This window comes from Canis lupus, chromosome 22, assembly GCF_011100685.1.
Source record: "Canis lupus familiaris isolate Mischka breed German Shepherd chromosome 22, alternate assembly UU_Cfam_GSD_1.0, whole genome shotgun sequence".
Lineage (NCBI taxonomy): Eukaryota > Metazoa > Chordata > Mammalia > Carnivora > Canidae > Canis > Canis lupus.
In genome coordinates, this window is record NC_049243.1 from 61,399,239 (window position 1) to 61,415,666 (window position 16,428).

Consider the following 16,428-nt stretch of genomic DNA (forward strand, 5'->3'; position numbering starts at 1 on the left):
CTCTCTGCATGGAGCCTGCTTCTCCCTCTGCCTGTGTCTCTGCCTCTCTCTCTCTCTCTCTCTGCATCTCTATGAATAAATAAATAAAATCTTTAAAAAAAAAAAACAAACAAAGGCAGGTGCTCAACCGCTAAGCCACCCAGGGGTCCCAGGAATCACCATTTCAAGATATTTCTAATAAACTCAATATTTAAGTCAATATTGAGCCAAAACACTAAGGCTGGAGCTGAGTTCAGATAATAACACTAAGGTATTATCTGAATAATCAAATTAAAATAGGCTTTGCTGTCTATTTTGTGCAAAGTATAAATAGAAACCATATAATATTAAACATACAAACCTAACTCAATATTAAAAAATTCTTTTCTTAAAAATTCAAAAAATTGAAAGTATCATGGATTGGATCTCAGAACAGAAAAAGAATGTTAATAGAAACTGACATTGACACTTATTATTAATTAAACTACAGGCTTTCCCATTTTCTACTTTAATGAGTAATTCTGTGTTGCATATAAACCCTTGACAAGGTTTCAGATTTTTTCCTCGGATAGTTTGCAAGGAGTTACTGGTTAACTGAGATTTCTGGTCCAATATTGTTAGGAATATGTTAAGAAACAGGGCGCCTGGGTGGCTCAGTTGGTTGAGCATCCGACTCTTGATTTTAGCTCAGGTCATGATCTCCTGGTCCTGTAATTGGCCCCATGCTCAGTGGGGTGTCTGCTTCAGGATTCTCTCTCTCCCTCTGTCCCTCCCTCCCCACCCCTGCCACACGCACCCGCATGCTCTCTCCCCCCTCCCTAAAATAAATATTTTTTAAAAGAGTATGTTAAAAACCAAACTTAGTTTGAGCCTGGATGGGTGGGTGTACCATGCAGCAGACAGTGATCTTTCTGGTTCAGTGTGGGGTATATCTAGTTGTTCCAGATCCTCTGCTGCGGGACCCCACAATCAAGTTAGATTAGATAAAAAATGTTAATTGAATGGTTAATCAGTTAAGAGTTAACATAGTGAGTGGGAAGAACAGGAGTAAGACTCCAACTTGAGATCACTTATTTGATAAGGTGCATCAATAACAATGTGTGTATCATAACCACTATGAGTAGCCACATTGCTAAAAAAATAAAAAAATAAAAAAAATAAAGACAAAAAACCCCACCCAAAGAACCTTTATTTTTTTTTAAGGATTTTATTTATTTATTCATGATAGACACATAGAGAGAGGCAGAGACACAGGCAGAAGCAGGCTTCCCACAGGGAACCTGATGCAAGACTGGATCCCAGGACCCTGGAATCATGACCTGAGCCAAAGGCAGATTCTCAACCACTGAGCCACCCACGCATCCCCCAAAGAACCTTTAAACATCATTTTTCTATCCAGCTTCTCCTTGGCCCTCCATCTGTGGTCTATCACACAAGCATGAGCAAGCTGGACAGAACGATGCCTCCATTCCTCAGTTGACTGGCAGTGATGTTGAGCATTGCAGGATTTCTCAGCATGTATGGAAGACAAGCTTCAAGAAAAGAGAAAGAGCCATATACAGCCAGCCCCACAACATGAATAAAAAAATCTCGGAGTACCAGTTGGGGATTCAATCATTATCATTAATACCATTATTTCATTAATGGCAGGGATTCCTTGAACATCTGTTGAATATTGGACTTGACCAATGACAATAACTGGATAAAGAAAATTAATTATTTTAGTAGAATTCCTCTGAATATAACATGTAGATTTTACAGGCTAAGAAACCTTAATGAAGGGATCCCTGGGTGGCGCAGCGGTTTGGCACCTGCCTTTGGCCCAGGGCGCGATCCTGGAGACCCGGGATCGAATCCCACGTCGGGCTCCCGGTGCATGGAGCCTGCTTCTCCCTCTGCCTGTGTCTCTGCCTCTCTCTCTCTCTCTCTCTCTCTCTCTCTGTGTGTGTGTGTGTGTGACTATCATAAATAAATAAAAATTAAAAAAAAAAAAAGAAACCTTAGTGAAGCCTTATGTCTTAAAGTGCCAGCTATATTTTTCAGGCAGTAATTCTTACATCTATTTTCTACTGTATATGCATGATTTTCTAAAGTTAATACATGTGAACTGAAATAAATTCATTTTGAAAAATCCAACTTTTAAACTGTTAATACACCAACAATTTTTCCAGCTGCAAAGTCATCTGCCAAACGTTTGAAGAGCATTGGAACCAGCTAAGTGCAACATACTTCAGCCACCTAAAGCCAGACAGGAGAAAGTCATATTCTGATTTTATCCACATCTTATTTTTCCAAAGTCTGATTCAATTTAGGCTTGGCTAATTCTCTTTCAGACTGACAGCCACTGAATCATGCTCATATGGAGAACACAATTCTTCATAAAATGCCCCTTTTCTGCTCTGTTTTGTTTATTGACACATAGCTGAACAATGAACCTCTAATCACAAATTCTGCACCAGAATGTTTCTGTGATGGGTATGATGATGTCATGACAACCAGCAATCTGAAATGAAAATAATATTGCTATTTTGTCATTAGCCAATTCCTCTAATCATGTAATTTCTAAAATTATGCCTATGATTCCGACAAAGATGAATAGCTCAATGGATATTCTAGTACTACCATCCCTTCATCTCTGTCACGGAAAACCCATCCCAACCAGATAAAAGCCACAGAGAGAGGAATGGCTTCAAATGGCTAAAACTTTCTATACCTAATCCTCAAGTCACCTGGAAAAAAAAATGAAGATCTGCCACCTAAGCTGCAAATAAAAATATTTGAAGTTGTCCAAATTATTGGACATGATTCAAATCATTGGATAATGATTCAAAGATAGGAGGGAAAGGGGATAGGTTCGGGAGGCAGGATCGGGGAGGGAGGAGAGAAGGAAAGCACAGCTAGGGAAGGAAAGGAAGCAGGAAAAGAGGGAGAAAGAGAAGGGGAACATCAGCTAGGGAAGAAACTCCTTCCCTTCACAACTACGGGACAGGTGAGCAGTGGACATCAAAATGGCATCACTAAGCTACTTAAGTTCGCTGGAGAAAATACCCTTTAGAGTGGAAGGAGCTTCAATTCTCCTTTGTTGAGATATCCTCTTGCCCTTTTTTTTCTCCTTGGCTTGGATGCCATGACAACTGTCAGCTGATCCAGCAAACACAACCCTCTGCCTTCTGCACCAGGCCACTAGTGGAAATGAGCAGCTGGTTTTGCTGTTTGAGATGCAGAGAGTCCCCAGGCCAGCTCTTCTCTGCGGCAGAGACTACCTGCAGCACACCTGGGAGAAAGCCTACCAGGATCACAGGAGAAAGGTAGGAAAGGTGGGTGCCAGCCCAGATGGCTCAGAGCAGGTACCAAAGCAGCACCCACGGAATGCCAGGGCTTTCCCTGGAAACCAAAAGCTAATTTTATTTTCAGAGATGGAATAGTTAAAATGATATTTCCTTAAAACATTGGTCATATGTGGGGATCCTTGGGTGGCTCAGCGGTTTGGCACCTGCCTTTGGCCAGGGTGTGATCCTAGAGACCTGGGATCCAGTCCCATGTCAGACTCTCTGCATGGAGTCTGCTTCTCCCTCTGCCTGTCTCTCTCTCTCTCTCTCTCTCTCTCTCTTTCTCTATGTGTGTGTGTGTCTCTCATGAATAAATAAATAAAATCTTAAAAGAAAAACATTGGTCATATGCGTTGTCATACAATAAAAATTACATTAAATGGATTGTGATTCTCATGTGTCATATTTTAGGACTCTGAATCATGGCATGTTTACAAAGTACTTAATTTTTCCTAAATGACTTGAAATATCTTAGGACACAAAAATCTGAGGGACCCTCTTCCCTGTCAAAACAGCATATTCCAATGTGAACTAAAAGCCCAGCTTTTATCTCCACTTGGAGATATGCTATTATTTCCATTATTTGATGCAAATGTGGATATCATTTGAGAAGTTCACCTTGTGCTTTTGAAAGACCTGCTGTGATGGTCTTCTGCTGCTGGGACGTCAGTGGTGCTACCCAACCACCCGATGCTCAGCTGGTGCTGTCTCTCTGTGCCTGTGTTCCTCAAGCTTGAGAAATGCTCTTAAGAAGGGAATAACCTGAGAAGGGGGTGTTGCTCTGTGATGCTCTGAGGGCATCTCCCCAGAGTGGGGGGAACCAAGTTTTCGGCAGGATACAAGTCCAGATGAGCCTTTCTACTGCCCCTGGGGTTCTACCTGCCTGGGTTGTGGTAACACCGTAGCCTCAGGGAAATCACACTTACTGCAAGGCTGCTCTGGTGCCCACCCCAACATACCTGGGCCCGCCACCTGCGGCCCTCCGGACCGTCCCAGGGCTCACCCTCACTTCCTCAGACCTCCGGGCCTCCTACAATCTCCTGTGTGCCCATTACTCTCTGGTCCTTGTTCTTCCGTCTCCTGTCGCCACATGATTGAAGTAACATATTCATCTTGTCTTGTTTGTTTCCCCCATCTGGTGGGGTGGCTGCATCGTGCTGTTATGACATCATCAGCACATAGTGAGTCATACTTAGCAAATACTTGTTGGCAGTGAAGAACTGAAAGAGAGCTTATGGTAATAATACAAAATCAACTGGCATTGCCTCTTTGAATAACAGATAAGAAAGGAAATGCATGAGGGTTTCATTGTTCATGTGTGCATCCCAGGGACTAGACTCATCTCTCATAAGAGGTAGTGGTTGATAAACAGCCTCAGGTAGGTAAATAACTCTGCTCTGTGCCTGAGAAACTGTAAGATAAAGAAGATTTGCAGTTGTCATTGTATGAAGCAGGGAGCTGATGAAAGGGGAAGGTGGTGTGCCAGCATTTGGCCCCGGGCCCAGGTGTGGTTGTGGAGCATGAAATTCTGTTGCCCCAATGCGCCCCCCTCTGAGGTGTCTCAGGAGCACAGCGTTGCTGGCTGTAAGCACAGAGTGCTAGAACACCCTAATGTGGCGTGGCCAGCAGCGGAGGATGTGGGGCAGGGGAACCCATGCTCCCAGCATCAGGTGTTAAAGGGAGGGAATGATGTGAAGATGGGGAGCAAGTCTCAGATACAGTCAACTAAGAAAGCTGAAAAGTGGGACCCCTGGGGGGCTCAGTGGTTGAGTGTCTGCCTTCTGCTCAGGGAGTGACCCCAGGGTCCTGGGATCAAGTCCCACGTCGGGCTCCCTGCATGGAGCCTGCTTCTCCCTCTGCCTGTGTCTCTGCCTCTCTCTGTGTGTCTCTCATGAATAAATAAAATCTTAAAAAATAAAAGCTGAAAAGAAGGGAACTGTGGGTGTGGAATGGGGCACCTAGAGCCAGAGGGGCCGTTCCCAGCAGGGCTGGTGCCAGGAGTCTTGGCAGGCGTTTGCTGGAGGGGATAGATCAGGACAGAATGGAGGGTTCAGGTAGCTGGCGTGGAACTCATTGTGGAAAGACAAGGCTGCGGTCCAGATGGCGAAGGCCCCGGTGACTGAGGGAAACACGGGTTAGTGATAGGAAGGAGAGGAGAAGAGAGGATGGGGCATGGTGGCCACACTGCCCTTCTAGAGGCAGCAGCAAGAACCAACGCCAAATGGTACCTGCTGGCACCAACACTTGGCTTAAAGCAAATGCTTCTTCCATATTAAGAGTAAGGGGCATTAGCTCTTTAGAGTTACTTAATTTCTTACTACTTGGCTGAGAGTCCTTGGGAACACATAGGACTCTGATGCAATAGAAGGGAGAAAAGGATTTGCAGGTGAGTGCTATGCCCACAGTATCTCTTGAGTGAGTGCCGTCCTCAGTCTGGCGTCCCAACAGGACTTCATCTCTTAGAGCCTGAACAACTGGTCATGCTTTAAAATAAAATTTAAATGACCTTAATAAAATAGAAATCACTACTGATATTTCCCTAACATAATGAGATATAAATCTCTCAGTCCTGGGGAACCCTGGGTGGCGCAGCTGTTTGGTGCCTGCCTTTGGCCCAGGGCGCGATCCTGGAGACCCGGGATCGAATCCCATATCGGGCTCCCGGTGCATGGAGCCTGCTTCTCCCTCGGCCTGTGTCTCTGCCTCTCTCTCTCTCTCTCTCTCTCTCTCTCTCTCTGTGTGTGTGACTATCATAAATAAATAAAAAAAAAAATTAAAAAAAAATCTCTCAGTCCTAAGACAGTACTCAAGTAACAGTGAAACACTAAAGGTATTCCCTGTAAAGTAAGAAATAGGACAAGGATGCCTACTATCTCATATACTCTTTTGAATTGTGTTGGAGGTATTAGGAAGCAGACAAGACAAATCCATTAGGCATGAAAATGTAATGAAGTAGGTAATGTTTTTTTTTTTTTTCTATTTGCGGATGAAATGATTAAATATCTAAAGAACCCAGAAGAATCAATGGAAAAACAAATATAAATTGGGAAAAATGATTGCAACTTATATCACAAAGGGTTAATATCCTTATCTATAAAGAACTTCTAAAAAGAAAAAGAAAAATGCACACCACCTCACATGAAGATGGGCAAGGAGTATGAACAAGAGTTCAAAGAAAAAGAATTGCAAACAGCTCTTAACCTGTAAAAAAGTCAGTTCACTTCACTTGGAGAAATGCAAATTAAATCTACACTGTAATATCATTTCTCAACTAACAGGTTGGCAAAAATCCCCCAAATTGTTGGCAGTGCTTTGGAGAAAGAGGCACTACACACAGTGTTGGTGGGCATTTAGCAGGCACAGCCCCAGGGATTTAGCAACTCCTAATGCCAGTGCACACATAGTGTGCATAGCCTTTAATCCAGAACTACCCACTCCAAAGGCACGCTGGCAAAGAAAAGAAATTGCAAAAGATACTAACTCCAGCAGTATCTGTAATAGCAAAATCGAAGCTAGCCCAAATGTCCATCAAAAGCAAGCTGGGTGAATAAGTGAGGATGCTTCTACATGACGATATAATATGCGATACAAAAAAGAGCAGGAAACCTCTCTGTGTGCTACTATAAAATTAGCCTAGAATGCATTGTGAAACGGAAAAGGCCACGTCAAGAAAAATGTGGAAAATACACTACATTTGTCTAATAAAGTGCCAAGAGTCCTGGGAAATGGGCATCCTGTCCGGGCAGGAATGACAGCTGCAGACTGTGGCAGGGTAAGCATGAGCTATGTCATTGGATGGCCAGCCTCTGCTTCAGCCACCACCTTCTTTAAAAAGTCTCGTGATTCCTGTGTTACTATGGATGCGAGTATGTGGGTGTATCTTTTCAGAAACTTTTAGGAAGGACCTCCTCTTTACTACTGATGTTCTGACATGTTATGATGACATACTTTCATGTGAATCTCTTTGAGTTCATCCTGATGGATTCTTTCATTTTAGAGACCTTGAAAATTCTATCCCTTACACTTTCTTTTTTTTTTTTTTAAGATTTTATTTATTTATTCATGAGAGACACATAGAGAGATGCAGACACACAGGCAGAGGGAGAAGCAGGCTCCATGCCGGGAGCCCAATGCGGGACTCGATCCCAGGACTCCAGGATCATGCCCTGGGCCGAAGGCAGACGCTCAACCGCTGAGCCACCCAGATGACCCCCTTTCACTTTCTAGAAACCCTACAAGTTATATGTCTGAGGCCCAATATTGAGCCTTTAGTTTCCTTTTATTTTCTCGTCTGCTGCCCATCTCTCTATTTCTGGCTCACTTTTGGGAGGTTTCTTGGTTTTATCCTCAGCTCCTTAATTCAATTTATTTCAGCGTTAATTTTCAAGGACTATTATCAGTAATTACTCTCTTTTCCTAGAATACCCTTCTTGTTTTAGGGATGCAGCATCTCTTTTGTCTCTCCAAGATTGTTACTTAAAGTTTACTTGATATTTTCCTCTGTTCTTTCATCGTCTCCGTCTCTTCAAGGTCCCCTGTTTGGTTTCTTCATTTCTCACTTTCGTGTTGGAACTATCTGTCCAGTGTCTGGAAGATGAAGTATTAGAAATTGACTTGAGGCTCTGCATGCTCTGGTTAGTCCAGTTTTGTGGACTCCCCATGTCTGGGCATGGGGTCTTTGGAGCAGTGATCTTCACGGAAATCTGCCTAGAGAACCTGACTTTTTAGGCACTGAGCCAGGAGGAGCCCTGAACCCCTCCTCCCCCCCAGCCACACACACACTGTGCCCTCAGCCAGAGTCTTCCACACTCATATCTCCAGAGGCAAGGAAGACAACTGCAGGCATTCCCTGCCTCTTGCAAAGACTCAACCAGGCCCCAGCTCTGGGCCTCGCCAGGCATTGTGGTTGCTGGTATCTCTCAGTGCTGAGCATCTTAGTGGTTCTTTGAGGTGAACCCTGTCATTCTCTGTCTCCCCTCAGCTGCTCTCTCTGATACCCACATCAAACACTCCAGACTTTCCCCCAAGATCCACATCTGTTGGTGATTGTGCCCGAACCAGTCTGTACTATGATGGTTATAAAATGGCAATGTTTCAATGTCTCCACCCCCTCCACATTTAGCAACTGTTAGGAAGAGTATCTTCTCCTCTATATTTAGTGTGTATAATAGATGAGAGGGAGCTTCTCGGAAGACAATATGTTCAAAAGACCTTGGTCAAAAGTAAGTGCTATAATATGGCAAATTAGTGTCATATTTTTAATGACTATAATTAGTCTGTAATTTCTATCTGCAGCCCAGACTAACTTGCTATGGATAGTTACACACAGTCACCCAACACAGGATTTACGGGCTACCTTCCAGACTGCTCACCACCTCTCTTCATTCTTGCTGTCACCAGGAATCAAAACTGCAAGCCTCAGACCTTTCTTCATCACTTCTTTCTCCCTCACCTCCACCCCCACAGACATGTGCTTCCAGGAGGTCTGTCTCCTATGGACCCTTCTCCCACCATCACTGGCATGCCTCTGCTCACCATCCCACAGCCCTAAGTGACTGGCCACCCCACCTCTGGTCTTCTTTTCCTCCACACATGGTAACAGTGGGCCTTCAGGTCACGTACATGGTTGTGCTACTCCCTTGTCTTTGTTCTTTAGTCTTCCCTCATATTAGGGGCCAAGTGTCAATTCCTAAGTGTGCCGTCCAACCTTCCCACCGTCTAACCCTTTAGCCCTGTCCTGGCTCTCTGCAGGTGAGCTCTGCTCCACCACTGCATGGCTCTGCGGATTTAATTCCCAGAGTGAGCAATGCTCACGTTATCATTTCAGACAGACTCAGTTGGTGGGGTTTCCCAACATTGTCTCATGCAGATTATCGGCTAAGAGGACCAAGTAGCTGGTGGTCTAAAAGCAAGTATCCAGAGTATTGGCGGGGGGGTCCCTTTTATTGCAGATGGTAATACATATGGCCCTCATGCTTTACTCCATCATATTTTAAAACATAAATTTTCTTCCTTTGTCCATTTTCTGATAGGAAGGTACAGAGACCATTTTGAGTTAATCCATGTTTCAGGAGCTCATCCTGAACATATTACTGGCTCAGAAATTAGAGTGAGGGCAATAGAGTTTCATAATTCACTCCTTTTTAAACGCCTCTGGAGACAGAATAGAAATGTCTACTGGCACTTACATTTAATGAATTCTTACTCCACGTCTACTTAACTCTCTACTTGAGAACAACAATGTAGGCTCATTTCCCAGGGCTGCCTGTTTCCCTCCAGGGGCATTTGGGTTCTGACTCAACTCTTGAGCACCATTGAAGACTATCTGTCCCAGGCTGACTTGGAATCTTCGGTTTCACAACCATCTATACTCATTCCTGGTGCCATAGCCCAGAAGCTGCCCAATCTGAGTTCATGTTAGTTACCTGCTAACAGCGTGCCTGGGCTCACACTGCCTCTCTGCACTGCAGATCCAAGACGCCCAGCCTCTCGTGGACACCAGCGCCCCTCTGAGCCTCAGTCACCTCCACCTGAAATTCAAGAAGCTGAAGGTAAGCTTCATTCTACTTCTCAGTTACTGGTGTAGCTAACAAGAAAACATCAGCTCAGGGCAGCCCGGGGGGCTCAGCGGTTTAGTGCCGCCTTCAGCCCAGGGCCTGATCCTGGAGACCCGGGATCCAGTCCCACATCGGGCTCCCTGCATGGAGCCTGCTTCTCCCTCTGCCTGTGTCTCTGCCTCTCTCTCTCTCTAATAAATAAATAAAAAAGCTTAAAAAAAATCAGCTCAGAAACCAGGGAAATGGAAAATGCAGGCTCAGTAAGGAATAAACAGTCCCTGTTATCGACGATAACATGTTGTGTCAGCAGCCAATTAACCTCATCTCGCCAGAACAGAGCTGGTGGGTGGTAGGTGCACCAGGAGTCTTCTCCAGTCTTCCTGCTAACTTTTTGTCTCCAGGAAGAGAGGGCAGGAAGGGGCAGGAATGCACAGTAGCAAGTTATTCACTGCCGCCGTATAGCAATTAATTAGTACCCTTCCCTTAAACAAGAGCATTTCTTTAAAATAAAATTTTAAACAGTAAAAAAAAATTATAAGCAAGACCGTTTCTTGACCACCAGAGAGTATTTATGTCTTGAAGTGTAAGCCATCTAGTTAGAATAAGACTCTCATAGTTAGGCTGATAGTAATGCCTCTGAAGCGAGATGCTATGTGCTCTTTATGTGACTGTTAGTAATGATAACTGAAGCGGGCGGAACAGAAGCTAACTAATCATTGTCAGGCAAACCAGCAGATGAATCTATTTCAATACCTAAAGCAAGTGGATTTTCATTTCCTCTGGGCTCCAATCTTCTCTTCTTCTGAACAATATAAAATACCTCTCTTAAAACATGAAGTGATTTCCTCATTAGCATCACTGTCACAGAGCGTTGGAGGGTGACCTAATTTCACAAAGAATCATAGCATCCTCGCTGTTATCTCCACTCTGAGCCTATGTAATTTAATCCCATCCTAATGTATTCCAATTAATAGAGAAAGGAGCCTGCATGTGTCACACTGGTCACTGAAGCTACAGCAGCACTTACTGATATTTGAAGAAACAATGTAAAACCCACAGTGTGCTTAAGTTACAGGAAAGAGGGTTGAAGGAATCCTCTAAACATGATTTTATGTATTTATTTGAGAGAGAGAGACAAAGTGAGAGAGAGCACGAGCAGGCATAGGGGCAGAGGCAGAGGGAGAAGCAGGCTCCCCACTGAGCAGGGAGCCTGACCAGGGACTCGATCCCAGGACTCTGAGATCATGACCTGAGCCAAAGGCAGAGGCCTTCTGACCGACCACCTGGTTGCCCCAGGAATCTTCTAAATAAATCTGCACAGTAACAGCACAGACATGGCTGGTGTTTCAAAAGGTTCCTTGTGTGTCTGTCCACAGCTGGAGGAAGAACGGCTCGCCGTCATTGACCGGGACAACCGTCTACTGCTGGAGAGGTTGTCCTGCATCATGAGGACCAGGGGACAGGCTGAAAGTAGAAAGAGCCACACACAGAAGAGGTAACTGGGGTCCCTGCACCCTGCAGTCAGCACCAAAGCCAGTAGGGCCCTGTGTGCTCTGCTCCAAGGCCCGCACAGAAGAGCTGCCTCTGAGCCACAACACAGTGCTCCCATCCTCCCTGCAGAGAGCCCTCTGCCTTTTCCTTTGCGGTCCACGAGTCAAAGTGTTACGTGAGGCTCATTCTATACCCACAACAGAACAAAGACCCACACGGCAGCTCTCACTGCGCACATGAGCTGTCCAAAGCCTCCTACGTTGGCTTCCTATTTAAGCCTCAGATTCATCCCACATCGGGCAGGCTATCATGCTTCTCCAGGTACACAGTGGAGACACTGAGGCACCAAGATGGCATCTACGAAGTGGGGGAAGCAGGTCCCTGCCCCGGGCCCTGTGATCAGGCAGTTCTCCTACATTTCCATCTGCAAAAGCAGTCTAGATTGTTATTTTCCTGCCAGCAAAGGCTGGGCCCAGCGTCTGCCTGGAAACAGCATCAGAGGTCATGTAATTGTGTCTCATGTGTGAGGGTGACTGTTCCTGTTTCCTACAGGGGAGCCGCGGGGATGCTACTGGCTCCAACAACATGGCATTTCCCCAAAGTGGAGCTCTCTGTGGGGAGGGAGAAGAGCAGGCCTCCATGGCCTCTAAAATCTTCCTACAGTTATTTAGAAACTGTCATTAATCCTAAAAGCCCTTCTTTAAGGTAAATTACCCCTGGCCCCTGCACCCCACAAGTCCCCAGAATTTGCTCACCGGTCACAGTACTGTCCTTTCTTGTCAAATGCGGAAGTTCCGCAGTGCCCGTGATGGACGATTGTGATGCAGGCAGGTTTTCAGAGGTGCTTAATCCTTCTAAAATCTTTAGCCTGGACCCGTCTCTGAGAAGCTCAGGGTGGTTTACAGATTTCATAATAAATTACAATTTGGGGGATCCCTGGGTGGCGCAGCGGTTTAGTGCCTGCCTTTGGCCCAGGGCGCGATCCTGGAGACCCGGGATCGAATCCCACGTCAGGCTCCTGGTGCATGGAGCCTGCTTCTCCCTCTGCCTATGTCTCTGCCTCTCTCTCATTCTCTGTGTGACTATCATAAGTAAATAAATTAAAAAAAAATTACAATTTGGTTGACAGCAAGCACCAGGAAGTGTGTCTTAGAGGAGGGCTGTAGGGGCTCTGCCTGAAGCTCTGTGGGAGGGGCAGGTCCTACACTCCTGTGGGGCGGGTGTGTGGAAGCAATCTGTCTCTAGGTTCTCCAGCAGTGGTTCACCTGGGGCTTCACTCTGGAGTATCTGGTGGGATGGGGAGCGGGCCTGGTGTCAGGAAGGCCTCCGTGCTTCCTGGCTGCACCACTGTCTAGCCCCTGTCATTAAAAGCCTGACAAAAGCAGTTACAGGTCAACCTCCATATTCCTGGGATAGTTTACATAAGATTTGGAATCACTTTCTGCTCTAAAGACAGATATTTAACTTGAGGATACAAATCACTGTTGAGTGCTACTTACCTTAAGCTGTAATGAGGGAGCCTAAGCTAATAATTAATCTCCATCCAACTCAACCCAGGACAGAATCCTACTGGGAGATGCTCCCACCTGCTGCCTAGATTCTCTTTGAAAAACACAAGTCCCAACTAGCCCGGAGGTAAATCTATACAATCAAGTGGCTTCCCCCCTCAGAACCTGCCTGATTTGTCACACACAGGACTGGACTGAAGAAGGAAGGAAAAGAGGAAGCAGAAGTGATCTCGGGGAGGTGCCAGCCAGTCAGAGAGCCACAGGAAGAGCCTCAGCTTGAACAAGGCAGCCAGGCTTGAGGAAACTTGAAAGGACATGAAGCACCCTAGGTGACCTGCAAGCCGACCCAGCTCTTCCCATTCCAGGAAATTAGCTCCTCAGGCTTTGCAAGTTACACACCAGAGCTCTGGGCACACTCTGGGCTCAGACTCAGAATGAATTCAGCTTTACTGTGGCTCTGAAGTCTCCTATCTTGAAGTAGTTGGCACCAAGCTAATTCAGCTAATGGCCCAGCACACAATAATGGTAAAAATGGTGTGTCCCTCAAATACCCACCATTTGCTTCAACGTGGATGGAACTGGAGGGGATTATGCTGAGTGAAGTAAGTCAATCGGAGAAGGACAAACATTGTATGTTCTCATTCATTTGGGGAATATAAATAATAGTGAAAGGGAATATAAGGGAAGGGAGAAGAAGTGTGTGGGAAATATCAGAAAGGGAGACAGAACATAAAGACTCCTGACTCTGGGAAACGAACTAGGGGTGGTGGAAGGGGAGGAGGGCGGGGGGTGGGGGTGAATGGGTGACGGGCACTGAGGGGGGCACTTGATGGGATGAGCACTGGGTGTTATTCTGTATTTTGGTAAATTGAACACCAATAAAAAATAAATTTATTATAAAAAAAATGGTGTGTCCCTTTATCAGTTTAATGGAGCCCCACCAAGAACGAAAGTCTATGATTTTTGTTAGGAATGCTTCAATTTGAGCCTGATAACTGATGTGGGAAACAAAGGCAGAAGAGAAATTATTAAATTTCCTTACTCCCAGGATCCCTGGGTGGCGCAGCGGTTTGGCGCCTGCCTTTGGCCCAGGGCGTGATCCTGGAGACCCGGGATCGAGTCCCACGTCGGGCTCCCGGTGCATGGAGCCTGCTCCTCCCTCTGCCTGTGTCTCTGCCTCACTCTGTGTGTATGACTATCATAAATAAATAAAAATTAAAAAAAAAATGTCCTTACTCCCTACAGCCCATAGACACATCCTTGAAACAGGCAGAGTGAGAGGACTCATCTGCCTCTATGTTGATACTTTGCTTTGGGCAACAGGCAATCTTAGCTCTATCCCCAGGATCCTGTGAGTCTACTTTAACATACAAAAATTCCTTTGGAAAAAAAAAATTCCTTTGGAAACTTTCTTTATCTCCCCCCCCCCAGATATATGTTGGCAGTCACCCCCAAGTATATGACCCTCTGATATACATCCGAAGGGTCTCATGACTGAGATTTTACTAAACAGTAATAAGTGACCTTTCCTATCAATAGATGCTAGCACCCTCAAGATCCTGAAAACCTTGTTTCCAAAATATGTGGGGAGGCTTACCCCTTCCAAACTTGAAAGTGTATAATGGGGGCACTCCTTATGACCCCAGTAGCTCTTTTTGCCATGGGTCCAGTCCTTATGCTTTAATAAAACCACCTTTTTCACCAAAGATGTCTCAAGAATTTTTTCTTGGCTGTTGGCTTTGAACCCTAACATCTTCCCTACATCAGTAACTGGCCATTTCATTTCTCTGTCCCTTATTTAATAAAAGACACTTGTTAAGTTAACACATAGTGTGGAAGAGAAACAGCCCAGAACACTGCAAACTAGTTGGTTCAAGCAGTTAAGCAGCTAACTACTCAATAGCCAAAAGTCAACACTATAAGAGAAACTATATGACCAACAATCAAGTTTTCACTCCTTATTTTATTTTTTATGGCTTTATGGAGATTATAACTGGCATCTGGTAAACTATATATTTACAGTATACCAATTGACAAGTTTGGCATGCTTTATACCCGTGAGAATATCACCACAATCAAGATAATAACTGCATCCATCACTCCCCAAGGTCTCCTGTTCCCATCAATAATTACCCCACACCTCCTCTTTCCCATCCACAAACTGGTTTTTGTCCCTATGGGCAAGTTTGCATGTTCTGAGTTTTGTGTAAGTAGATCCACACAGTGTCTGCATTTTTCTGCCTTTCACCGCACATAATGTCATGTTTGAATAAGTGAATAGACCATTCCTTTTTGTGGCTGAGTAGTATTTGTTATATAGAGTTATCAGTTTGTTTATCCTTCCACCTATTGGTGAACATTTGGATTGTTTCTGTTTCTAGTCTTTTGCTATGACATAAGTGTTCATGTTTTTAAAAAAATTAAAACCCAATATCTCCGCCCAAGGCTGAAAACTCGGAGATAAATGAAGAATATCGAATATGAGTCACACAGAGAAAATTCTCTAAGCATGACAGCATAAGGAGGTCCTGGACCCATTCCCCAGGAAAACTGATAAAAAGTATTTTTAAAACAACCATTTTAAAGTCTATGGAAATGGTCCTAAGGGCATACACTATATAAAGTAACATTTATAAGAAAATCTGCTAAAATGTGGCAAGAATAGATCGGTTCCATTGTACTTGAACTGAGACCCACTTCTTCCCTCCTCCCCGCCAGCTCAGCAAAGCAGAGACTCCACTCCAGATTGCCAGAGCCAAGAACTCAGGGCTCCCTCTCTCTCTCTCTAACTCCCAGCTGGAGAGCTTTCTTCCTGGAAAAGGCAGAACTTCAGCATTTATCATCCTGTCCCTAGCTGCCTGTTACAGAGACCAAGTCTCAGATGAGTATGGTCCAGAGGTGATGCCTCTTTTCTGCCCAACTCCCACCGAGAATGAGGCTCTATCTCAAGTGTGGTGTTGTTGAGAATACTGGGGCCTGATCTCCTTGGCCTAGTTCAATTAATATAACGATTTGATGCCATGAAGATCTACGTATCCTCCCCTACTACAGCAAAAGAGCATGGGGTGTCACACAGAGAGAAGCTTGCCATGGCCCCAACTGAGCCTCAGAGTTCTGAAATTTTGCCCGAGGAATAAGCATGCCATAAAACAGATGGTTCTTGATGTCCTCTCAAAGAAAGTGACTTCATTTGCAGCAGAGTGTTTGCAAGTTCCAAGTTTCATTGGACATGAAATAAAAGACACCCACATTGGGAAGGAAAACATAAAGCTGTCCCTATTCACAGATGATACGATCTCACAGAAAATCCTAAGGAAACTACTAAAAAAATGATAGAACTAATAGACAAGTTCAACAAGGTAGCAGGATACAAGATTAATATACAAAAGTCCATTGTATTTTTAAATACTTGCAATTAACAACCTGAAAATAAAATTAATAAATTTATTCCATTCACAAAGGCATCAAAAAGAACAAAATACTTGGGAATAAATTTAATGAAGGAAGTGAAAAACTTGTATTTTGAAAACTGCAAAACATTACTGAAATAAATTAAAGAATACC

At 44.6% G+C, this 16,428-nt stretch overlaps 1 protein-coding gene across 1 annotated transcript; it reads left to right on the forward strand.

Annotated features, from left to right (window-relative positions):
• The first annotated feature begins 3,130 nt into the window (after window positions 1-3,130).
• CFAP97D2 (CFAP97 domain containing 2) lies at window positions 3,131-13,532 on the forward strand. Its single transcript, XM_038570151.1, has 4 exons — window positions 3,131-3,287; window positions 9,779-9,859; window positions 11,242-11,360; window positions 13,052-13,532. The coding sequence occupies exons 1-4, from the start codon at window positions 3,198-3,200 to the stop codon at window positions 13,161-13,163; spliced, it is 402 nt and encodes a 133-aa protein (XP_038426079.1). The 5' UTR covers window positions 3,131-3,197; the 3' UTR covers window positions 13,164-13,532.
• The last annotated feature ends 2,896 nt before the right edge of the window (window positions 13,533-16,428 follow it).